Raw genomic sequence first — 27,089 nt, forward strand, 5'->3', positions numbered from 1 at the left:
AGACAAGGAGAGGTGTTAGAGTTATCTTGGATTTCTTCATTGACATGGGCTTCACTCTTTCACTGAACATTCAGTCAGCACACTTCTGTATGCTCAAACTCACCCTTTTTGCTTTGGCCTCTCTGACTTGTGTTTAACTATGATCTCACTATTGTTCTTCTATCTGATAGATAGTTACTGTGGGCCCACTACCCACCAATAATACTTAACACCTTAAAAGATAGCCATAAATAGTACATCAAAGTCTCATCAAATCCTCACATCTTCATATATTCTAGTCGGGGAGACAGATGTTAAACATACTGATATAAAACATGGATGCAGATGGAAAAGAAGGTAGTAGGGCTGTTGTTTGGGTAGATGGTCTGCAGAGGTTTTCTAAAAGGCATTGTTGTGTACAGAACTCAGTGGAGATAGACGTGAGCCATCCGGGGGTGGAACCTGTCAAATGTCCTAGGATGCAGTTGAGTTTGGCAGGTCTAAGACTAGGAAGGCCCCAGCATGGCTGCAGTGATTGGGCCTTAGGAGAAAGAACAGAAGTTGAGGTAGGAAATCTGGGCAATGGTGGAGAAGTAGGTGTGGATAGACTCTAAAGCTCAGGATATATCTCCAAGAGAGTCTGAGGAAAACAGTAGGATGTATTCTGAACAGAGAAGCCCTCAGACTTCCAGAGAGGTCATAGGTAAAGACTATTGCTGTCTTATTATTATTGACCTGCCTGTTGTCCTCCAAGTGTTTTCTACAGCCACTAGGTTGAGCTCTTAGCCACACTTCCATTTTCACTTTCTCTTCCCTAGTGACCAGGATGCTCAGTGTGCAGGCTAAGTTGAAGCCACGGCTGCAAGCTCATATGTCCAGCAATGTTTCCTAGCTTTTCCTCTTAGTTCATACGCTTTGTTCCATGCTGTTCTTTAAAACATAGCTCAGACAGAACCTTCAGATATTAGACAGGAGCCACCATTCTTTTCCTTAGGCAGAAAATGTTCTTATTCTTAACTTCAGCTCCTAAAGTCTATCTACTTAGGTGTTTTCTGTATTTAGCCTGCTATTAGGGTTGGAACTCACTGTGTCTCACCATACCTCTTACAGGGGCCTTTGAGTGTGTGTTTCCTCAGGGCACTTGCTTTTCCTTCTTTGACTCTAGCTATGATATTCATCTTTTTTTGTGGCTGCTTAGGAAGATCAGAGTCCTGATGCCAGTAGGGACTGGCATCATAGACTTTTGTTTCTGCTCTTCTGAGCAGTTGTAGGACCTTTTAACCCCTTGTATGTTTTAGAAACAACAAAATGAATAAATGAAACTGGTCAATGACCCTCTGCCTTTGTTGTAGCATATTGGTAAAATTCCAATTCAGGAAACATGGGGATCCTTTACCTGCAGCAATAACTGTCAGATAGGAAGTGCTTTTAAGCTGAACAATTACAAAGTAATTAAACTTATTTCTAGAGGACCTGTCATCAGTGAACCAGTTGGTCACCTTCATCAAGGCTTATGTTTCCTGTTAGTGGTGATAATGACACTAGCTCTACCTCCTGTGGACTCCTTGTGAACAAAGATTATATCTAGATTTGTCTATGTACTAGAAAGAATAAGTAAAAAGTATGGTAGCCAGAAGGGAGCTGTGGTCTCCAGCAATGGCAGGCAGCTCCCATGTTAGTTCTTCTCATGGATTCTGGTTTCTGAATCCTAACTCAAAACAGTGCTGGTACAGTTGTTGCCTCTCCATCAAGTTATAAGATTGGGTTCTACCCCCCCGGTGATTATGTGTGCCAACAGTGGGCTTCTCTGAAGCACAAAGGCTTGCTTGTGACTCTGCAAGCTTCACTTCAAAGGATCCTGGGCGAGAGGAGTTGGAGTAGCTCCTATTGAATATCATGGCTGGATCTTTGTGCCTTTGGCTTCAGCCTTTTATTTAGCTCACTTTGTATAGAGTGAGAATGCTAATTTTTTCTTGTCAGATGAAGTACTCAGGGCAGGATGACGCAGGGCCAATCTAAAGGATGGGTAGCTAGCTCTGTTGCATTCTGGGAACACTGCCTTTGTGCTAAGAACCAACATGACTTCAAAATCCTGCTGATGGCTTTCCAGAGTGCATTTTAGAAATCCTAACCAAAAGTCGTGTTATTATAGTGGGTGAAAATAGTCTCTAGCCCTGTCATAGGGGAGATGACTACATGCTGGTCCAGGGATTGAAGCCAGTGTCAGGGTATTGCAGTTCTGCTGACAAGGGGTGAGCATCCCACTCTGAAGGATGAATAGGGCTGGAATTCCTACTGGTCAGCTGAGTGACTGTGAAGAGTCAGCCCGAATTGCCCTGTGTTGATAGCAGGATAGTTCTCCTTTAACTATAGTCTTTCATGATATAAGACACAGAGCTCTTGTCACAATTCATTGTAAGCCTCATATGAATGTACATGTCATGAGGACAAGGCAACTGGTCTACCAGCAAATAATTAAGGCTTATATGATGCTATTTCCTATAGTGTCTGAGGGCTGGCCACCAATAAACTTGTGCAGAGGAGACTTTGCAAAGACTGCTGTGTGATTGCTTGGCCCTTTGCCCAGAGAAAGATGAAGAAAAGCTCTCACAGACTGGCTGAATGTCACTGTGCACCCAGCAGTACCCCAGACACTTCCTTACTTTATTCGCACAGAAACAGCAGTGTGATATAGCTGGGATGATCCTTCTTTCAATCACAATGTGCATTTAAAATGCTTATTTTTAGGCAAAGGAATCTGGCATGTTCTAAACAGCAGGCTCAGAAATAGCTCAAGATATTCAGATTAATTCAGGCTTTGCAAAAACCCTATGTTTCAGGTTCTTATTAGTAATTTTGGGAAATATTTGTTGGTCTAGCAGCTTGACAAAGTACTTTTAGTTAAGTGAGGAAGAATACATAGATGTTTAAGTATATGATAGGGAATGGTAATACTTTTTAAATGTAGGTAGGGCTTCTAAATATCACCTGGGGAATAAATTACCACTGAACCAAACACCCATCTAGCACTGTGCTGAGTCTGAACAAGACTACAAGTATTTTCACTTTACAAAGTTCCTTCTGGAAGTCAGATAGCAGCCAGTATGCTTATGAATGTACTATGGGATATAGGACCATGCCATCATAATGGCCAAGAACTAGTAGGTCCCTTTCAAGAGAATTCTAGTTACTCACAGCTCTAATATTTGATCTTGAGGATTCTTGGAGAGTTTAATAGAAAAATTGCCTGCCCTAATAGAGATGAATAAAAGAGGAATTCAAAGAGCGTGCAAGAAGACATATATAGAGATTTATGTGTGGGTAGATTTTGTTTGAAGTCTAGCTAATTTAGTTTGTATTGATTTTATTCGATTTAGTTCAAACTCACAGTTCATTGTTGATGATAAGTTTCTGTCTGTTGACTATAAACAGGTAACACATTTTCCTAGGTTCTTTGTGCATTTAGGATTAGATTAAATATAAATAAGATCTTGTTCTTCAGTGATAGCATCACATTTAACTATCAAAGGGCAAATTCCATTTCTCTGTTCTTTCATACCAAAACAGTATTCATAGTCTTAGCTTATCTTCTAAAAATACTTTGTAGCAGTCATAAAAATAAAGCAGAAACCCACTGCAGGCCAACATAGAGTAATTTCTAATAGTCACTGTCAGAGAGCAGAGCACTCAGAAGCTGTTCATGGTATGATGCCTTGGAAGAAGAATTATGAAAAAAAATATGAATAAAAACATCTTTACTTTGGGGGGGCATATAAAGAGAAATAGTAGGTGTCTGTCACATGAGAATAGAAGTGGGACCTTCCTCTCTATATGATGTTGATTGTAAGATTTAGTGTTTTACACAGTCAGAAAACAAGAGAGTGTCAAAGTTCAAGTGAATCATGAAGAAGCTAAACAACAAAAGCACAGTCTGAGTATATAAAGCTGATAACACTATCCTGCATAGCTGCAGTGAAGACTTGTATAAAACTCAGTGTCATGATCCTAAATGTCCTGGGGAAGTGCAAGCAACCCAGGAAGGCCAAAGCAACCTTGAAAGAACAGTAAACAGCATTCCAGGTCTTTGTTCTACCTGATTTCAGTGGGAGGAAGAAGAGCTTTTCAACCAGTGTTGCCAGGCAACCAGTGCTGCCAGGCAACCTGTGCTGCCAGGCAACCAGTGATGCCAGGCAACCAGTGATGCCAGGCAACCTGTGCTGCCAGGACAGCTGTGTACCCACACACAAAAGAATGAAGCTGGATTCAGTATTTATACTATACAGACATGCAGTGAGCCACACACTATAAATTTATTAGTTGTAGTATTATTGCCATATGTATGTGTGTATACAAGCACCAGTAATTGAGTGTTGATATGTGTGATGCACTTACTGCACAAGTGGAGGTCAGAATAGTACTTTGTGGAGTCAGTTCTCTCATTGCACCTTTAAATGGACTCCTGTAGCACTCAAAATAACCAAGGGCTTATATACATGGTATAGTGATGAGCATAAACTTTGAAAATATCATGTTACATAAAAAAAAAGCTAGCCACAAAGGCTACACATTATATGGTTCCTTCTATATGAAATGTCCATAATAAATAAATACAGAAAAAGAAGATCAATAGTTGCTCAAATCTAAGGAATTGGAATTAGAAAGGAAATTGGTTACTAAGATTTATAGGTTTCTTTGGGTTTCATAAAAATTTTTGCTGTGGATTTATGAAACATTGAATTGGTACATTGTCAGTAGGAAGATCATATGCTATATATATATCAATAAAGCTGCTTTTAGAAATGCAGCGCTACAACTACACTACAAAACACAGAAGAGAGAATGTTCTAATTTAAAGATGTCTAGCAATTAAGTACAGTGCCTGATACTTAACTGTGCTTTTGACTGAAAAATATCTCTACAGGATGACTTAAGCACAACTGAGAAACTTGAGCCTACATTGAGTGGTCAGTATTGTTTGCTTAGGTCTGATGAAGGGTCATGGGATTGAATAGGGTTCTTCTCTATGCCCAAGAGAGACATGCTCCAAGAAAGATGAAAGATGATTTAAGTTAGTATGCCTTTATGTAATTGGTAGCATCCTGAAACAAGGATGCAGAAGCCTATCTCTAAGCTTCCTCTCTTAACATTTGACTCTCTCACCCTTGAAATGGCATGACATACTGAAGGATTGAATGTATTTTGAGCTTGGAATTCCTAAAGAAAAGAGCTATGAAGTGTTTAGGAAATTCAGATAGCTGATGTGTCTATTGCATTTTGGTGGGGGGGGTACCTATTCATTTTGTGGTACTTGTCCTAATTTGCAGGTTTACTTCTGGTCCTCTACCAGTCACATGACATTTATAACAATATTCAAGATATTGTTAGTCATTTAAAATTTAGAATATATACTAAAATCTGTTGTTATACTATTACTGTCATTAACAGTTCTCAAAAATATCATCTTAAGCAATGCCAAAAGTGGCCACTATTTAAGTCATTTAAAGCAGGAAACAATACACATATATACCTTTATTTTAGCAAAATATGTAGAATACATTTATTGGCAAATTTTTCCACATAGGACTGTTTTAGTCTTTCAGTTATTGTAAGAGAATTCTTGAGTATTGCTGATTTATAAAGAACAGAGGTTTACTTTGGCATGTAGCTCTGGAGTCTGGAATCAGTTTCTGTATCTGATGGTGGCTTCAAAGCATCATAACATGAAAGAAAACTACAAAGACATGTGAGTATGCATGTGGAATGAGACATAGTGCTAGGGTGACCTCACTCATACCAGTGTATGTTAACTATTAGTCCTTGTGGTGACTAATCCCAACCTGAATACACTGCAGTGATCCCAATGACCGATTCACTTCTTGTAGGTTTTTACCAGCTCCTCTCTGCTTGCCGTGACATATGCCTACTTTGTTGGCATAAAGAACTAGTGCCATTTCCTATATTGCATCGAGGCACCTATCATTGTCATGGGGTTTATAGTCAAGGTTCAAGAGCATCTTTTAAGCCATTTTATTGATGCAGGAACTTGAGGTTTTCTTTTTAGTTTCATAAGGGACAAAGACTATAAAAAGATAGTTGTACAGAATCAGTAGTGAACATATCTCCACTTTAGTGATTCTCATTCTTTTATAGTTTGGGAACTTCTAGGAAGACTATTTTAAAAATAAAGATAATAATTATTATCAGATTTGGTTACAGTATTTTGCATCTAGCCATCAGTTGTTTTGTTGTTACTTCAGTTTGAGTCTGGACTGTTCCCCAGAACTGTGAGTTTAAGATCTCAGCCTCAAGTGGGCTTTTGAATGGTAGACTCCAGTGGAAGGAAGTTCTGTTGTTGAAGTGTGCCTTCCAAAGAGATATGAAGATTCCCACCCTCTTGTTCTCTCTCTTCTCCCTGACTATCATGAGGTTAACTAGCTTCCACCATTAAGAACCGTGCCACCACAGACCCAAAACCACAGAGTCCTGCAGCCACAGGGTGAGATTTCTGAAATTATGAAACAGAGAACCCCTATCATTCATTACCTTGCTGTCACAGCTGCTGTTGTCAACTTGACATAGCTAGGAAGAGGTAGCATCAGTTGAGGTGGGCAGATCTATGGAAACCCCATTTGTAGTTGATAATTAATGTAGTAAGGTCCCGCCCACTGTGGGTTCTGCCATCCCTAGGCAGGTGGGGCCTGGGCTATTTAAGAAAGGAAGCTGAGTAAGCCAAAGGGACTGAACTAGTAAGGCTCGTTCCTCCATGGACACTGCTTCAAGATCCTGCATCCAGGTTTCTGCTTGAGTTCCTGTCCTGACTTCCCTTAGTGATGGACTGTGACGACAAAGAGTAAGCTAAACAAATTCTTTCTTCTCCCAAGTTGCTTTGCTCATGTTTCTCTCAGCTATGGACGTTCAGCTGGGACAATTGCGTATCTGTTATCTTGCCTGTGTGGTAGAAAAGGCAATTAAGAGCTGTTAAACTTAAATCTCACTACTTTACCTGATATTTAATTGAATTGTATAATTTTAGCCACATGGACAACAGGAAGTGATAAACTTGTGCACATAGCCTGCTTTGTTTTGTCAGTTATCACAGCCAGCTAGTAGGAGGAATGGCCATTTGCTCAGTGTGATGGCTTTAGGGGACTTTGATTTTACTTACTAGAGACAGGGGACTGTGTGTGTGTGGATTGGCCATGTGTGGACTTTGGTCCATAGAATGCTTATTCGGCACTGATTTGATAGAGCTAAAGTTCATAGTCAGACCCACCCCTATGCAGAGAACACGAGCCTCCTCTCAGGGCTAGGTCTGATGGCTCCGGCGACTCTGATGAGTGCAAACTGCAGGATGGTCAAAGTGTAAAAATAAATCAGTCTTCACTGGGAAGTAAAATAAGAAGAAAGAAAAACATCAAATAAGAATAAAAGTAGTGACAGAAATGTGGGTGTGTCCTGCTGGGAGAAGTGACATTGCAAAATGTATTTCATTGAGAAAATGTAGTTAAAGGGAGTAACATTGTTATCTTTATGTAATTCAGATGATCTACTCTTGAAGATTTTAAGAAAGTCATTTCCGGATGTCTTGTTCTGCCTCATTGAAAAATGTGATTCATCATATAAAAATGGGCTCATGCTGTGGTTTCTTTATAGGGTTTTCTTCTGTGGAGCACAGAATGAGAATGTATTTTTAGGAATGCCTTGTGCAGGTTTAGCAGCAGATTTTCTATCTTGTTTATGGTTTTTACATATTCTTTTCTCTATCAAAGACTCCATTTCAGGCTACAGTGCCTATGTTTTCCTTTGGTTGGTTCCTAGAAATAGAGCCTTCCTCTCACCGTACTCTTCTTAATCCTGTGGGTCTCAAAGAGCCTAACATTTGGCTGGGTCTGTCCCCAAGCAGCCCAAGAGAGATGACAAAAAGGCACATTGCTTCAGAAGGTGCCTCCTTTAAGCTTACTGGATATGTACAAAGGAAACTTAATAAGCAGGCAGCCGACTTTAGCAAAGGGTATATTTAGGAATCATAATAACCCAGTTTATTCTAATGATGCATATTAGAACTGTCAGACCATTGAGCTTAGTCAACTTGGAAGAAGTAAGTTAATTTTTAAATGGAGCTTTCATTTGTAAGTTCTCTATAGCTTTGCCAAGGAAAACTATGTACATTTCTTTCAATACACACACACATATACAAACACACATATATGTGTATACATTTCTTTCCACACATATGTATACATTTCTCTGAAGACACATGCATACACATACATATATGCATATATATACCTTTCTTTCAACATACACAGACAGACAGACACACACACACACACCACCACCACCACCACCACCACTTCCACACTTCCATCTAGCTGTCTAGGACTGTCTCAAATTTAGAACTGAGAAAAATGTACCTCAATTTCCTGTACATTTTGCAACTCTCCCAAAGGAGAAATAGCTTTATCTACCCTTTATAACAAGAGATCAAGAGCCTCAAGAGGTCTTGTACCAAAGGCCAGTGAGGATTTTTGAGAGGGAGAAGAAAATGTGATCCCACATGGGTATCAGGACAAGTCAATGGTAGCAAGAAGGCAAGTGGCTCTGAAAAAACTAGAGTTCCACCTCACTGTATTTCTAGGGTCAGTTCCAGTTGGGAATAATTTGAAGGACTTACTGGCTGCTGGTATTCAATTTTCAAATCCTGTGGTTTTTCAAGGCAGACAAGAAAGAATGTGGCATTCCTAATTTAGTAATGAAGGACATGGACTGTGCAAGCTCAGATAATATCTAAAGGTAGGTGTTCACAGATATTACAAATCAACAAGACCTAAAGACCTCATGTGCTTCTGGCTTATAGAAGGACTAGTCTGAGCTGATTGTGACGAGCTTTTGTGATGTGCTAGATCCTAATGGTATGGACATAAAGTAGGCACGGGATTCCATCCAGATAATTTTGTGAACACCCCAGAATTTTTCTTTTAATACTCTCTGTTATTTACCATATAACTTAAAAAGAATAGTTAAAATGCACTCAAGTTGTTTACACATGAAATCTGCTTGTTCATGTCCTATTTTAGAAGAAGTCAGCAGGTATGGCAAAGCGTTCACAATTCATCAAAGGTCATCTAGAATAACAACCGCCATAATTTTACTCCAGGAACATATTTTAGTGATGTATTAATCATCATTCAATGCCTTTTATTGGGTCCAGTGCCACACCTTGTACTGGTCTGTGTTGTGTACAGATATCAGTCTGTCCCTGTCATTTCTGGAACTAAGAGCTGTACCAAAGTATGCAAGGGTGGGGCTGAGATAGTGTGTGAGATGTGTATCAGGCATTCTGTTTACTCGTGTAGCTTTGGGGAGTGGTTGAAGATGAACAGTGAGAGCCATCAGGATACGTGTAGTAGGGGAATCATTTGTACCCTGTAGCCACATTTACCAGGAGATCTCAAGCTGTTGTATGTAGCTGTTACCTGGTCAGAGTGCAGATTTTCTTTCATCCAGATTATGCAATGAAATGCTTCTCTCTGAATATTGCCCCCTTTGTTTCCAGTAGTGGATTTAGATATTTAGCTTATTTTTGTGAAGGATAGGACATTTGAATTTTCTTTTCTTGTTTTAAATTTGTAAAATGGTAATTTTTTTTCTGTAAGTGCTGCTATTTTCACTGATTTTTGCTTAAAATTAAATAACACTTGCTACTATGTGATTTAATTGATACATACCTTAATTTATATGTGCAGTGATCTTTGTTATATAACATTCTGGATAATATACCATTTGTGCCAAAATAATTATCTTATAAAATTGTGAGGTCCTCTGCATGAAAGCCTTATTTTGACATCTTTCTTTTGCATTATTTAATACTAATATTAATTGCTTTTAAATGTCCACATCTGAATGCTGCCATATAGCTTACAAGCTGCCTTATTTACTTCCTATCACTTAATCACATGCTTTTTTCAGTTTAAAATGTAAGTTTCTTATCATCTCTAATAGACTGTTGGCTGAGACTATGCAACACGTATGCCACAGACTGGCCAGTCAGTCTACTATAAATAGCAAAGTCCTAAATAGTCACCTCTCATATCCATAGGGATTAGTTCCAGGAACCCCCCAAATACTCAAGTCCAAAAATGCTAAGGTCTCTTGTGTACAATGATATAGTTTTTTGCACAGAACCTATGCAGTCCTCTTAAACTTTGAATAACCTCTACCTGACTAATAATGCCTACTACAGTGTAAATGCTATGTATGTGGTTGTTTCATTGTTCAGATAATTGTGATAAGAAAATATCTATTGCTCAGTACAGATGCTGTTATTATTTTGAGAAAGGGTCTGGTTGTGTAGCACACTTGAGCTTGAGTCCCCCTGCCTTTACCTACTGAGTGATGGGATTTATTCCAGTCAGGCACCACCATGCCCAGCTTCGGTGTAATTTAAAAAAAAATATTCATTCTGTGTTTGACTGAACTCGTGGCTATAGAGCACCCATATTCTGAAAGTCGATTTTCCATGTTGTGAATTTCATGCTCCTTGCATGCCCTTTCTTTTGGTGTTCACTTGACAGTTATGCCTTGAGCTTGTATTTTTAGCTAGCTACTCTTGGTTCCTCTGACTGGTGCAGAGTTTGGTGAGAGGGATGAAGTTTATGCCACCCAGACCAAGGAGATCAGAGCACATGTTGCAGAGCTGTGAGGAAAGTGTTGAGAAGCACAAAACTGGCATTCTAAATGAGGGGTTGCAGAAATGGCTTCTCATTCTCACAGGTGTGGGTGGAAGTGAAGAGGAGGTGAGGGCTAAAAAATATGAGGTGTTTTTTACGACTAGCGGATGCTTTGGTAGAGCTCTGTAAGAGCTATGAGAAAAGGGGAGTAGAACAGCTCCTGAACTCCCAGGAGAAATGGTGAAGAGGGGCCAGCTTGGGAGGGTACAATGTATGTAACCATGGGAACTTCTTATAGGCTGGTCATGGTCAAGTGTATAGGTAAAGTCTGACTTTTGAGAGATGTTGAATAAATAGGGGGCTTTTTTTCCCTCCCCTTTCCAGGTTTTGCACTCCCTACATGAAATTGCTAAGCTCTGTTGATGAGGGTGTGGGGTTAGAGCTTAGGAAAGAATGTTGGCAGAACTGCAGTGGTCAGTAGGAGGTTTGGCAGCAAAAGGAAGGAGCAGCCACGGAACCTTGCAAGTCTTTGGAAGTCATTAAACGTGTTTAGGAGGAGTTCCCATTCTTCCAACAGTGCTCTGCAGCAAACCAGGGAGAAAGCAAAGGGAATGGAGGTTTCGCTTTTGATGTCCTCTACAGTGGACAGCTGCCACCTCCTCAAGTCTTTAGGAAAGGGAGAACCTCAGCCAAGACTGTATCTGTAAGATTGGTCTGTAGGCAAGCAAGGGAACTAGGCCACACACAGAACAGAAGCAAGTAGCTTCAACAAATGCTAGGCCCCATGAGACCTGACCCATGACATGTAAAAGAGTTTGCTAGGAAGAAATCAGTCGTCTTGTACACCAGAAAACAAGTCGCAGTTTTACCCACTACCCCAATATGGTCTCTGTTCTGTAACCATTTCAAAGTACATAGCCAGTCCATCTGTTCTTTTGATAGCTCATGTAGTATCTTCGAAATTTTGTAATTTTGTTTTGGCTTATCTAATACACACACACATAGACACACACGTATATGAGTGTTTTGTATGCATGTGTGCATGTATGTATGGATACCATGTGCATTCCCACTGCCTGTAGATATCAGAGAAGGGTGTTGGGTCACTTGGAACTAGAGTTAAGGATCGTTGTGAGTCATCCAATGGGTGCTGGGAATGGAACTCAGATCTTTTACAAGAGAAGCAGGTGCTCTTAGCAACTGGACCATCTCTCTAGCCCCATGGTTTTCCTTTTGATGTCCTCTACAGTGGACAACTGCTACCTCCTCATGTTCAAATATGGCAGAAAGCAGCTTGTCTCTTTCTTGTTGGTATTTTATAGAGAAACTTTTGGCTGTGAGAAACTGTTTCTCCTCTGTATTGCTGCATGGACGTGGCAGATTAAAGAGATATACAAAGAATCACTGTAGATGGTTACCCTTTTGTTTTTACTTAATTCTAGTGCTCTGTATACAAATATCCAGTCAGCTGGTTGAATGCTGGCCCTTAGAAGACAGACTTTGATTTCAAGGGTGTCAGTGAAGATTACTATAGCATATTTGGTTCAGTAGATGCCATGTTTAATTAAAGAACTCCTATCTGTAAATAGGACTCAATCGGGATTTGTCAGGGGAGTATCTTTTAAGTCTTTCCCAGCAGTGAAAGTTAGTAGAATTGTTTATGACTCTGTTGGGACTTTCACCATCTTTGTTTCCTTCTGGAAGGATGGTAACAAACTTGAAAAGAGCAAGAGACAGGCTGACTTATTTGAACAGCTGGACCTTCCAAGAGTAAAAGCTTTCTATTTTAGGAGCCTATGATAGGTATCCAAAGACTCCGTTTTGATTTGAATAGTCCTGTCATACTTTATGGTAACAGTACAGTTAAATCTCTTCCCAGTTGTGCCAGTTCGCTTTTGTCAACTTGATACAAGCAAGAGTCTTTAGGGAAGGGAGAAGCTCAACCAAGACTGTATCTATAAGATTAGTCTGTAGGCAAGCATGTGGGATGTTTTCTTAATTAATGATTGATGTGGGAGGACTCCATGGTAGCATTCCTCCATGGTCTCTGCTTCACTTCCTGTCTCCTGGTTCCTGCCCTGAGTGCCTGTCCCGACTTCCCTGTAAACTTCAATTAGCCCTTTCCTCCACAATTTGCTTTGGCTCAGGTATTTTCTGACAGAAAAAGAAAGCAAGTTAGTTAATACATTGTTAGTTGCCTCTGGGAGCAACACTGCAACTACAACTGTGTTCTGTGACATGCTGGCCAGCCTTTCAACTTAGGTCCAGTTATCAACTAAGGCACCCTATAGCTTGAGTGGGCTCCTGGGCTAAGTAAGCTCTCAGAAGGTCATTCCTTTTCCTTCACTTACATAGGGATTGAAGGGCTTACTAGATGGGAGGCTCAAAGCTGAGGACTTAAGGAGTGCCTGCTTAAGGTCCTGGGAGACTTTATGTTTCTCAGGGCCCCAGATTAGGGTTTTTTTTTTTGTTTTTTTTTTTTAATTTGTGTATCTTTTAGTAACTGATAATAAGGGCCTACCCATTTCTCTATACCCAGGAATCCAGAGCCCACTGAACACTCTAATTCCTGAAAATCCTTGAACTTATTTAAATATTTTTAGTAGAAAGGAGGATGAGATAGGTTTCAGCTGGTCCTCATCTGGCTGTTAGCATAATTGAACTGGCTGTTGGCATAATTGAGCTTTATTGTTGGATTTCTTATAGTCCCTATCAGTTAAAAAAATTACAGAGTGTCTTATTTTCTTCTTGGAAATCTTTTTCCGTGGAGGCTAAAAAAGGGGAAGCTTTCTAAAATACACACTATGAATGCCTTTGTCTCCAATTTCCCACATGGCAGGTGTAATCTCATTCAGTGTTACTCTTGTTGAAGCCCTATTCTCCAATGTGGTGATAATCTCCTTGTCCTCTCTGTGTCAGTAAGTAAATCTTCCTTCTGAATTGTCTCATACATTTTGTCCCCTTACAATTCTGCAGCCTGTGAAACTACAGTCTATTTCATGGGTGTTAAGGTTTGGTTAAGAATTAGTATGATATTATTCCATATAAAACCATTGGATTAACCCTTAGAAATACAAATACACACATGTATAGATACATATACATCATATACATATACATATATATATGTATACATATATATATTCACACACATTCATGTTCTGAAAATTTAGTAGGAACACTCTTATTTGGTCTTAAGTATTAGAGGAAAAGGAGAATATAGATAATTTGGTTTTCCATCGGACCTTAGGCATGCCTCCCTCCAGAGCAAAAGGGACAGGGATAAGAAAATCTGATATTTTAGTTTCCTTACTTACAGGGTGGGCAGAAAGGAGACATTGTAGGTACTTTCTCACTAGGTGGAGGCCTTTTCTTTTCTCTGCACAAGTTCATTCTCTGGAAGGTGTATATAAAGGTTTTTAGGGGTTAAACAGTCATGGCTGAGATTCATGAACCCATGTGGTCTTTTTAATATAAATCAGATTTATCTTTCAAAGCAAAGAAAGCTTGTACATAAAAAACTTTTGATCATTGTCTACCTTTTAAGTGAAGTAAGTCCAATTGTCATATAGTATGATGATTAATAATCCTTCCACAGGAGCCACCTTTCCCCCATCTTAGTTGCTATTTCTAGCCAAGCATGATGGCAGAGGAACAGTATCTGTTTTTTTCTTCAGGGTCTGAGGGGTCAAACTGGTCTAGCTTTTTAAGGAACTACCCCAAAGAGAAGAAACAGGACTTTGACCCTTAAATTTGTCCATTTATAAAATAGCAAAGGGAAAAAATATCCCTGAATCCCTTTCTGTTAGTCAAGGTTAGAGTGTATCTTAACTTTCCCTTTGTATGAGTTATGAGAGGGCTCCCTCCTTGATCCTTGATGGAGCTACAAGGAGCCTTGGCCTAGGCCTTAGACATTTGACAAGGTTATGCTTTGTTAATGGAGAGCTCCTGGAGGACAGAGAACTCTTGGGCCTCAAGCTCAAGTTTTCCCAATTCTGTTCAGATAACATTGTGCTTAGGAAATCAGGGTCAGTAAATTTGTGTAAGGTTAAGAGTCATTTTTTAAGATGTTAACTTCTTGAATCTCTGTTATTGGAGAATAGAAGGAAAGAAGTCTTTATGATAGATAAGCAATGTCTGAGCACTCAGATTAGCTTGGTGAACATCACAAGGAAATTCTGTCCAAGCCTGTCCAGGCCACACAGGTGAGAGTGTGCCTGAGAAAAACCTTAGGGATATGTTCTCAGTCCTAGAAGAAACTAGTAGTTGAAAAAGAGAGGACATTTCTTTTACTTTTGTAGAGCCAGACAGTACTTTAGTGTGAGTCAGGAGTGATGCCCAAGACACCAGCATTGAAGCTGGGAAATTAGAAAAACAGATACAGTGAAAACTTGGCAGTTTGATTTGGAGGAAAATATTTCTTCATAGTAGGGTTTCTTTTTTTGTTTGTTTGTTTGTTTGTTTTTGTTCAGAAGCCATATATTTATACATCACATTTAGGGTGACTGCTTTTGTATTGTGATTTATCATATGAGATCAGGTGTTTGGGCCTTTTGAATTTTAGAGTTTTGAATTAGGGATACTCAGTTCATAAATATGTAATAAGCACCAGTAAAGAGAATGACTTTTTTTTGTTGCTGTTTTTTGTTTTTCAAGACAGGGTTCCTCTGTGTAGCCCTTGCTGTCCTGGAACTCAGAAATCCACCTGCCTCTGTCTCCCAAGTGCTGGGATTAAAGGCGTGCGCCACCACTGCCTGGCAAAGGAATGACTTTTAAAGGTTTGCAAATAATCGACTTTTGCTATTCAGTGGTTATGGTGGGAGTTCACTGGAATGTTTTAAGGACTATCCATATTCAGTCTTTGAAAATAGTTCCTGGCAGATACCAGGTACCATCATTGATGGGAAGCCCCAGGTTCATTTGCTCACGTGGATTGACACATCTACATTAGTCATCCTGAACAGCTGTCTATGAAGTTCACAGGTGCTTTTCTTATGGAGTAAAGATTCTTCACAGCCAGGACTGCTGTGAAGTTCACTAGCTACTCATAGGTGAACAGCAAGACCCACTTCTCATTGGCAAAGGTGATGGCCTACTGGGTAGGGCACTTGATATGGGTAAATGCTTAAGCAGCTCTCTAGGAAAATGGTAGTTTAATTGTATGTTTTACTTACAAAATGTCTAGGCAGTGTGTAGTTCACCACTATGGTCAAAATTTAGTGCTCTTTATATTCCCTAAATTCAGTTGATAAACATAGATACTTTGGTGAATTTGTACTAAGTTCCAACCCACAGCCACACTCTGGTTGGACTGATGAACAACTGAGTCTGATGTGAATAATTTATCAGTTAAAAAGATGGAAGAGTGAACATTTGAAAATTATACTTAATGACATGGGATTTGGATATAGTACATGAATGCTGTAGAAATGCTTTTTTTTTTTTTAAATGCCATTCATAATGTGATGGTTCCATATGCAATAGGCTTGTAAGTCACATCTATGTTAAGATTTTGCCTATCACTTAGGCCTAGACCAAGAGTTGACAAAAAGTGTGGCCTTAAGACTGGATCTTGTTTTCATGGACCCTGGCACCTAGTACTTGTTAAAGTGTTTTTGTGCATGCAAAGAAGACTATTATTTGTAACATGTAATTCTAAGTTCAATGCCCGTTAATGACCTTGTACTGGAATACAGCCAAGCTCATTCATTTATGTATTTCTTTCATGCCCAGATGTTGAATAATTATGGCAGACTGCATAGCCCTCCAAGTCTAAGATCTTTACTTTCTGACATTTTGGAAGTCTGATTCTTGGTCTAACTAGTCATAAACCTCGTGTCCTGTTTAATAACATTTTTTCTGTTTTCATGATGAAAATGCCACATCCATTCAGTCGAAGTGAAGCCAGAATGCAGGTTTGGGAGGAAAGTGCAGTAGCCACTCTCGGATAGTATTCTTACCCCATTAGGATTCATGGACATAAATTTCCCACAGGGCACAGGTAACAGGAAATAATTAGGAAGTGGTAAGTGGCAATTAATCACCTTTGTTTTAGTTCATTTAGCAATGAGTTTATACAGTCCAATTTTCACCATGGGTATATTATCAATATTCCCCAATTCTAAGAATTTGGTCCTTGAGAACCAACCATTCTGGGACAACTTGATAGCTGCACTAGGTCGATAGCAGGGTGCTAGTCTAGAAAGATGTCTAAAAGACCAAGAATTTCATTATCTGGGAACCTTTAAAGAAAGTTTCCTTATTGTGTCTTTAGGATTGAGGTAAAGTTGTACAGGAGTAGGGGTGACTTCTGTCGAGTAAGGGACAGAGATCAGGTGTCTGTGACTGAAGGTACCACAGGCCTACTGGATTCTAATATTGTGAGAGGACCATTCTCTCCTGAGACAGAGCCTTAGTAAAATGAACAAAAATATTGTCTTGTATGTATTTAAGATCAAAATATTTGCCCTTTGCTTTAATAAAATCCACTACTGTAGTTTGCATTTGGAATATCCTCCAAAAGATATGTTTTAAAGGCTCAGTTCCCAGCCCTTGGTACTACTGGCAGGTTGTAGAGTCATTAGGGGGTGATAAAGTGGGAAGAAACAAGGTCATTGGAACAATATGGTGGGGGTAGGTAGCACTCCAAGTCTAAGATCTTTACTTTCTGACATTTTGGAAGTCACTTTTCCCTTTCCTTTTTCTTTATTTGCTTCCCAGCTGTCATAGGTGAGGGACCTCAACCACCATGTGTTCACATCATGGTGCACACTACTACCACAGACAACAGAGTGTGGACAGAGACTTCTGAAACCATGATTCCAAATAAGCCCTGCCTTATTTAAATTGATGATCTTGTTTATTTTGTCACAGCAGTACAAAACTATCACAACTCTGTATTGCTGCCTTACAGACAGACACCCTGTAAACACGACCATGCATGGATGGCTTGCCATGTGTGATCCCCCCTCTGTATGAGCCATGTTCTAATAGGATAGATGATTCTGCTTGAGGAGTCTCATGATTGCACGTGACAGCTCATGACAACTGCATCCCTGGAGCTCCCAGCCCAGCTTGCAGGAGGTTCCCCGGAGTCTCCTCTCCACAGCAACTTTTCTTGCTTTCATAACTTGGATGAGGGGCCTTGGGACTCCTCTGACTTAGTGTACTTTCTGAATTGTATGGAAGAAATAGCTACACCAAAAATTCCCTCCTTTGGAAGTACTTTTTGTTTTTTAAAAAATAACAATTGTTTTATTTATTCCTTGAGAATTTCAAATAATACATTTTAATCATATCTACCCCCTCTAACTCTTCCCCTGTCCTCCCCATTTCCCTATACCTTCCCACCTACCTAAATATATTCTTTCTCTCTTTCAGTCCTCCTTTCTTCTCCCTCCTTTCTTTCCTCTCCAAACACTGGGAGTATAGTTTCTATTGGTTGAATACTTCTGGACCTGCTCTGTCCTAGTATAGGGTCCATATATTAAGTGTCACTTCATTGTAGAAAACTGATTTTCTCTCTTTCTCAATGGCAATAGTTCCTTAACCATGCATGGGTAGGACTTAGTGCCTACCTCCCCTCTTCCACACTGGGATTTTGTATAGTATATACTGTTGCAGTTTTTGTGAGTTCATTTGTGCATTAGCACTGTTTTGTATGGGAAACAATGTTTTCTTGATGTCACCAACTACCTCTGAGCTTTACAATCTTTTTATTCCGTCTCCTACATAGATCTCTGAGCCCTGTGATATATACATCTCATTTAGGACTGAGCGTATCAATGTCTCTTGTTTTCTAAATGTTGACCAGTCTGGGTTTCAGAGAAACTTCTTAGAGTAGATATTATCCTTTTAAAAAAAAAAAGTGTGAGTATGAGTGTGTGCGTATGCGTGTGCATACATCCATGCACATACTGTTACATGTGCCATGGTGCACACTTAGAGGTCAGGTGACTACATGGGAAAACTGGTTCTCTCCTTCTACCATGTGGGTCTCAGGTCATCAGACTTGGTGTCAAGCCCCTTTATCTCACATGCCTATTTTATTCTTTTAAATTTTTTAATGAATGTAGATCATATGGCCCAAGGCATACTAGAAATAAGAGTATATGAAAATAGCTCTCTGATTTTTATTAATACCATATTAAGAGTTCAAAAGTGATGGCAAAACTGTGTCGATTCAAGGCATAATTTCCTAGATCCTGTTGAGTTTGTTTTATTAAGTTAGAAAATGGATTTGGTGTCCACACTGTTTATATGTAATGAGATCAGCAAGTCATTTAGTAAATTCTGCTGCTACATAAAAACTGAACTTTCTTTTTAACATTATTACCATTTACATTGTAAATGAAATTCTAGTATATCAGTCCCTGCTGAGTAGAGGGAGAGAAATATGTTTGTAGCCAAATTGCTACCAAGAAAAAGAAGGTGCATTTTATTAACTTAAGGTCTTTGCTTTTCATAATAGAATTGTTTTAACTTTCAGGAACTAGTAAAGAGTTAGAGATTACCATGTTGAGTGTTGAGTCAAAGGAATTCGTTTGCTGGAAACTAGCATGTTATAGCCAGGCACTGAGATGAACACTTTGTTTTATTTCTATTTTGGTTTGAGAAATTTGCATAGACTACCATAATTTTGATGTGTGTGTGTGTGTGTGTGTGTACATGTGCATGTGGGTATTTCTTGTTTATGTTCTTAGTTGTATTGTGATTTTTACTAAATTATATCGGCATTTTTTGTTTGTTTGTTTCCAGAGCCTCTTAACTGTGTTTATCCCTCTCTTTAGTTGGAAATCTTACAGTTGAATTTAACTGTTGTTTTTAGTCGTGGTGGATATGAAATTTTTAAGTCTGGTTAGATTATAGAAACTTCTTCTTTCTCAGACAACCATGGCAGATAGTTTTGTTGGCTATAGTAGCCTAGCTTAGCAGTCATGGTCATTTAGGACATGGAGTGCATTGCTCCAGGTTTTTCTGGCTTTCAGAGCTTCTATTGAGAAATCAGCCATTACTCTGATAGATTTTCCTTATGTGTAACTTGTGCATTTTCTGCAGTATTCAATACTTTTTCTTATTGAGAGATATTTATTGTTTTGACAATGATATTCTGTAGTGGGGTTTTGTTGTTGTTTGTTTGTTTCTTGATCTCTAGGTAGGGCTTTATATGCTTCTTTTATCACTATGGACATGTCTTTGGGGAAGTTTGCTTCTATGATCTTGTTAATGATCTGACCTGTGCCTTTGACCTGGGATTCTTCTCCCCATTCTGTGTCTATAACAGGAAGATTTAGCCTTTTGATAGTATCCCACATTTCCTGTATGTTTCTGTCCTCTTCTTTATCTCTGAGTCCTAATATTCTGTCTTCTTGATTTGTTTTACTTGCAAAGCTTTCCTCTGAGTTTTCTAATGGGATATTGAATGAGGTTTTTCAATTCTATTTTTATTTTAGCCTGTGTTCTCATCAATATTTTTATCTCTCTATTGAATTCAGTTTTCAAATCTGGAATTTCTTCACCTTTTCATTCAGCTGTGCATTGGTATTTTCTTGGACATCGATCAAGCATCTATTATTATCTTCTTGGAGATCAATGAAGTTTTTTTTTTCTATTTTCTTTAAACTCCTTGAAGTTTTTTTTGATAAATTTTATTATTCTTTTAAATTCTATGTCTTGGGATTTATCCAGGTAGTTTTCATTAGAGAGAATTTCTAAAGAACTAGTGGGTTTGGTGGGAGACCTGCTCTATGGACATTCCTGTTGTTTTTCTTTTGCAGTTTGACCTGAGTATGTTGACTTTTTTTGGTTGTGATAGTCTTGTCTTCTTTAGATTGATTCAGCAGGAGATGCAGAACCTGAGCTAGGTCAGGTAAGCTGGTGGATAGCTGTTTAATTAGACTCAGGACAGATGGCTCCTGGACCATGCATCTAGAGCCAGCCCAGGCCAAGGGTGTTCACAAATGAAGAGGGTTCATGGCCACAGGTCTGGAACTAGGCTCGAAAATGGATTTACAAATGGTAGAGGGTTGTGGTAAGAACAGGGAAACAAAGAAGTTACTTACCCAGGAAAAGTAGATAGTGCCAGAGAGGGTTCACAGACTGCAGGGTCTGGAACTGATTTGACAGAAATGAGCAGCCAGAAGTAGAAGTTGTTGGAAGGAAACTTTCAAGATAGAAACACTCCCTAGGCTTACTAAGATGAGGATATGAGTCTGGATGGAACCTTAGCCTATGGGACAAAAATGTGTCAGTTTCCATTATGGCTCTGGTCCACTGCTATGTGAGACTGTGCTATGCATACACTTTGCCAAGAGCATTCATATACCAGATGTCAGGATCGGTTACTCTATATATTTCACCCTTCACCTGGGCAGTAGGAGTTTTGGTTCCTGTGCGCAGGTAAGAACTCTTGAGTTGCAGGATGCCAGCTGGCAGATAGTAAATGTAAAATTTCCATACAAATAGCTCTTGCTCAACCCTCCCTCCCAACTGCAGGTCTTTCTCATAGTACTGTGCAGATTGTGAGTGCTGATCAAAGGAAGGACTTGAGTATGGATCTCAGCTGTGTTGGCATTAAGTAAGAGAGGGTCTAGGCCAATGGGTTCTCAACCTTCTTAATGCTGAGACCATTTTATACAGTTCTTCATATTGTGGTGGACTTCCCCATCATAAAATTATTTTCATTGCTACTTCATAACTGTAATTTTGCTACTGTTATGAACTGTAATGTAAATATCTGAAATATAGATGGTCTCAGGCGACCCCTGTGAAAGGTTCATTTGACCCTCCTCAAGTGGTCATAAGCTGCTTTGTTCAGGAGATCCTTCCCAGAGTTCTTCATGATATTGTTAACCAGGAAAGAATAAACTTTGTAGTTGAGCCCACTATCTCCCATTCCCTATTGTTGAAGACCTGCCCTCTCCAGAGGCAGCTTCTCTTCTCAGGCTTGAGTCTGTTGCTCTCTGGTCACTCCTCCAGCTTCTCTTTTTTGCTCAGCTCTGCTGTCTCCAGTAGAAGTGAATGTCTCTTCTTCCTGCTTCTTGGGAGAACTCATGTATCCCTCTCTGATAGTTACTCTTCTCTACCACAATTGCTCCAGGTCTGAATCCCCCATTCTATTTCAAGTCACTTGTGGACAGAAACTGGGTTTCCTAATTCTTAAAACACCCCATCATCATTGCGAAAACAGCAAACCTTAAAGCTCCTGTGTGGGTTGCCATAAAAGACCTGTGAGTTTCACTGAAATGGAAGATTCCTTGGAGGACCAAACAAAATAAGACTTCCACTACTTACATAAGGAAGGGAATGCCCCTGAGAAAGAACAGTTTTTACTTTTCCTGTATTTGGGAAGTACTAGGTGGAATTTTGGCACAGCACACTGAAGTGCTCTATCAGAAGAGTTGAGGGAGTAGAAGATGAAACTAGATAAGGCCTGGGTGGAACTGTGCTGTGGAAAAATGGAGGGAGAGCTGGGCAAGAGGAGTGATGGGCACATCTGCTGAAGCTCAAAGCTAGCCCTGCCCAGTCCCCCTGGATAACCAAGTCTGTGGTTCACCTACTTGATAGCTGGTTTGGAGGTTTCAGCTGGGAGTGCAGCTCTTTCTATAGGCCTAACCTGATAGTAGGTCTGCTGCATGGGAGAGGGTCGTCCTTTTTAATTGAATACACAGCTTGGGGAAGCATCCATATGTAGTGGTGAGGGAGGCATGAGTATTTGTAAGACTTAGAGAATGATCCATGATAGTCATAGTTTGGGCTTTAAATGAATCAATTTATTATGTACATGAATACATCAGAGTAACAAAATAAATAGCAAGATATAACAAGGAGTTGTCAGATCAAGTGTTCAAAACATCCAGCAAAAATCAATTGGAGAAGATTCCTTGAGGCAGTCATTAATAGTTACTGGGAGAGTCCTGGACAAAGCAGGGAGTTTCCTTGGATAGAACTTGCAAGTAAAATAACAAATAACAGCTGAAAGGGCATTCGGTCAAACCACAGGTTTACACACATTCTGAATAACTGGCCTGGGGAAGCCCCATTGCTAGCTTGCGTTCCCCATGGCAGGGTACTGGCAAGACTCCTGGCAAGGGAATTCCAGTAACCATCAGCCAAGGACACCCCCTGTCCCATGTCCCAACCTGGGCCATGGAAGTAGAACTCTAAGGGAAGAAAGTCAAGAGCAGGAGCCAGAGCTTCACTAGCCAAGCTCCACAACTTGAGTCTGTGGGAGTTTACAGTGGGAAAGGAGTTAGCCCAGGCTGCAGGTTCACCTTCCGAGACATGGGGCCATTTAAGTAGTGCTTAGAACCTGCCCAGACATCTTCCAGGTCCAAAGTGTGACAAAGACCAGTAATGCAACAGTGCCTTCTTCACCTCCAGGTTCAAAAAAAAAAAAAAAAAAAAAAAAAAGAAAGAAAGAAAAAGAAAAAGAAAAACCAAACCTCCTGCCCCAGAACTGCAGTCTGTGTAACAAGGTACACTAAAATAACAAGCCAATTTGAAATGGTGTTCTCCTGAATATTTATTTAACTTCTTCCCAGGCTACTTGGCCACTGTTAGCTACATCCTCTGAAACTACCAAGTATAGTGTTAAATACTAGGTAATTAGAAAACTACCAGAAATAAACCATACAACATATAACTATAAAAATGAAAAATAAGCCACAAGAGAGAATGGCAAAAATAAATATAAACAGCAATCAAGCTATTGAATGCACCAGGATGAGTTTTTACAAATCTAACTGAAATGAAATTCATCGAATTTGGGAGGCATAACCAATTTCTAATTACTTCTGATCGTCATATTAACTCCAACAGAGATGTGCTGGCTGAATGGGGCACTCATTTTAGATCTAAACTTCTACAATAAAATCAACAGCTCTCACTTGTATTTACCAACATAGTTGACAAGGGCAGAAGAAGTCAGTGTGTCTGCTGTCTCGGCAGAAAATAATGCCACTCCAGAAGTCAGGAAAACATTGAAGATGGACATCTGCTTTCAATAAGCCATGCTGGGTATATCCACCCCTCCCCCATTAGTGGGGGAAAAAAAAAAGAACAGAGCTGTATTAAATTCCTTCTAGCAATGTGTGAAGAAAAGAACCAAGTGGAGTGGGAATCTTAAGATAAAGATGTCAGAGCCAGGAGTTAAATAGGAAGCCTTATACCCTGAAACGTTGTGGCGCCCCACTGATAAGCCAGCTCTATTTCTATTTACTTTTTGTAAATAACTGAAAAGCAGGGAAATCTGACCACACCGTTTTCCACACAACTAATAACTGATGGGAACTGAACGGAGCTCAGAGAAGTTCTCAGGAAAATGAAGCCAGCTCCCAGCACCTAGGGCTAGGACCTCATATAGCACAGAGGTTCAAAGAAATAAATGTCCACCTGGTGCCCTCACGTCCATGCCCTACAGAGACTGCCTTGTTCCTAGGCCTGCTAACAAACTTTTGTGTATTTGTTCCCAAAATAGTTAGACCTATGTGTAAATGTACCTACGATGTAACCAAATTGCCCTATACTCTTATTTCTGCTGTTTTAAACAGTTTCCGCTGCTCAAAATAGGCACAACATGCTTTTGTTTGTTTGCTGAGGGAGGCATGCTATCATCCAAGATACCTCTGGTAGAAACATTAGAGAGGAGGAGGGACAGACAGTGTAAAAACATAGCAACCCAGAGTCACTCTGATTCCATGTGGACATTTTCTGAACCAAGCCCCAAGTGCTGGGTGCCCTTTAATTTCTCTGTTGAAAATATGACACTTGATAACCTCACTGTGACTGTGTCTCAAAATAGGGACTGGGCCTCACAGCAGATGTCTAGGCTGGTGAAACCTGAGCTGAGTGGCCCAACAGGCTCTGTGGGAACAGGAAACACAGCCTCTCTGGCTCTTTGTCTACCCTCTCAGAATCCCTGCAACCTATCCCTAGGACTCAGAATTGCTCAGAGATAGCCCTGGACTCAGGTTCTATGAACTCACTTCCCAGACAACACCTGCAGCAAGAAGTCTAAGCCAAGACAACCACCAACACCAACACCAACACCAACACCAAACCTTGACAACAGTTATGCGAGCACTGTCTCATTACACTTGATTGCCTAGTGGTATCATTGAGATTGAATGATCAGTTGACTGGAGGTTGGGCATAGGCCCGTGAGAAGCATTTAGCGTCTCAGGCCTATTAGCGTCTCAGGGGAAAGAAGATAAAAGGGTAGATACTGTTTAATGGTTTTAAAAATTATTTTGTGATGTTTGTTTTGTAAGATGGTCTGCACTCCTGCCTCCCAGGGGCCGTTGTTTCTGAGCTCTTGTGCTGCTCCAAGCTTGATGGTATGTCCTATCTGCTGACCTCCCTATGCCCAGCCCTCTACAGGTCACCAGGAATCTCACCAGTCTGTGGGACAACTGGAGAAGCACCAGGTGAAGAGGGCAATCTGATGCCTTATCTTTTCTGTAGTGTGCTAGCAGTGGCCAGGACACTTTTGACTGTGTCCCAGGGCTCCCCAGTGCAAGCCTATTCCTAGTGTCTGAATATGGGATTCTGAGTCAACTCTTAGGTTTCAGGAATCGTGTAAAACAGACTACTCCATTTTTTTTTGTAGTGTTTAGGGTCGTTTCTGAAGGCTTAGGCATCAGGAACTGAGTATATTGGCTTTGGATTTCGAAGACTAGATTCCTGCAGTCTTTACTTGATCCCCATCATAGAGAGGTGAAAGAGAGGCAGTAGCAGGGTATATTGCTAGGGCATTCATATTCCTGATGGTGTTGAGATTTGAGCCCAGTGTTAACTTTTCCTCCAGTCACTTCCTTGTGGTCTTATTTCCCTATCATCTCCCTCTATGGGACACTTTTACAAGCCACACCATGACTCTGTTCTTTATAACTTCACTCCTTTGTTTACCCACTCAGTGGAAGCTGGAAGAGGATAGGCGGAGACTTACAAACCATGAAGACAGGCGTGTCTCCCCTCCCCCATGTAGAACCACCATGGTTCTTGTCATAGATGATGCAGGGAATGATGGATGTAACACTGGAGTCTTAGGTATAACAGACAGAACAATCTGGATCTGGCCCAGCAAGGAGTGGAGACTCAGACATTTATTTGTAACATGGAGGATGGCTGGATGGAAATTTTTTTAGAGAAGATACATCTTTGGCTTGAGATGGGAGTCAGGAGTTGGTGAGGCAGCTAGTGGAGGTTTCTTAGAACTATACCCTAAGAGTCTGAAGATCAGTGGAGCCTCATCCTGAGTATCTGTGGTTCTGGAGACAAGAAAAGTGGTCTGTGCCTTCTCAACTTGGAATTTGGAGAAAGGAGTGGGAGGATGGTGGGAGATACGGAGGAGGAAGAAGAGGAGAGGATGAGATTGAACCCTGAGCAGATGATGAAGTGCTGGCAGAGACAAGAGGCAGAGGCTGCAATACTGCTTAGAAAGCTCTTGTCTGGATACAGTTAGGGGCTGGGGCACTATAGACTTAGACACTCATGGTGTGTGCGTATGGGGACAGGCATTGTTTCAGTGTATTGGGTGTTTGTCATGAGGAAGATTAGAGGAGATGGCCTTTCCCAGAGGATGCTAGGGGCCTACTCTGTACTTTCCTAGGTCTTCTCTGGAAGTGACCTTGGTCCCCAGTGCTGAGAGGATGATCACAACTGTGGAGGTTTGTCAGCCAGGTATGCCATTGATGTTGGTTACACAGCAGTCTTTATAGAAATGCAGGCAGCAGCCAGAAGTGAGGAGAGCTGGGGAGGATGGCCAGATTCCCAGATCCTGATACCTGCTGTGCCTGCATTATTAGGATCCTCAAGCCTTGACTGCAGGAGAGCTGAGATCCCAGAGGCTCATAGGCTTTTGTGTGTCTGTTGGAACAGCAGCAGCTCTTGTGATTCTGGGAGAGGACTCTGAGTAGAACAAAACATATCTTTTAGGACTGATAAAAATTCACTGCCCTTTAAAGATCGGCAACAAAGAAATAATAAGCTTCTGGTTATACAGCTTGGAAAGAAGAAACCACAAAACTCCTTCAGGAGAAGGTTCTACATCATAGATGAAAGATGATAGGAAACAGTGCTATATGCAAATTCAACAAAGCTTAAGGCTGGCTGGCAGTTAGGAGGGCTGACTCATCTCTCCAAAAATACTCAGGCATCTTCCCCACGGGAACGCCTGTGTGCCCACACTGCCAACTCCCAGAGGTTTCCACACTCTTAGGGAGGAAGACACAAGTGCCACCAGGCATCCTCATTCTGTAGGAACTCCACTCTTCATCCTGCATAATTCTTCTGTTCTCCTTTGTGCTTTTTTAATGGGTCTAAATTGGGCGGGGGAGACAATTTCCTTGCTGTCATTCTGCAAAAGGCCTTGTGGGCTTTTTGCTGGGAGCACAGATGGCAGCGGCAGCCTCCTCATCTGTGAAGTACTGCATCCATTGG

General features: G+C 40.4%; 1 protein-coding gene across 7 annotated transcripts in view; it reads left to right on the top strand.

The window, feature by feature from the left end:
- Cobl (cordon-bleu WH2 repeat protein) overlaps nucleotides 1–27,089 on the top strand; it is a 236,147-nt gene that overhangs the window by 45,944 nt on the left and 163,114 nt on the right. Inside the window, exon 1 of one of the 7 annotated variants that reach the window (XM_076938107.1) lies at nucleotides 6,714–6,829. The exons of the other annotated variants lie outside the window; for them this stretch is intronic. Coding sequence (XP_076794222.1) covers nucleotides 6,810–6,829 — 20 coding nt within the window. The 5' untranslated portion in view covers nucleotides 6,714–6,809. Of the gene's footprint in view, nucleotides 1–6,713; nucleotides 6,830–27,089 lie in introns of those variants that run through there. 7 annotated transcript variants of the gene reach the window in all.

Source organism: Arvicanthis niloticus, chromosome 7 (genome assembly GCF_011762505.2).
Source record: "Arvicanthis niloticus isolate mArvNil1 chromosome 7, mArvNil1.pat.X, whole genome shotgun sequence".
NCBI lineage: Eukaryota > Metazoa > Chordata > Mammalia > Rodentia > Muridae > Arvicanthis > Arvicanthis niloticus.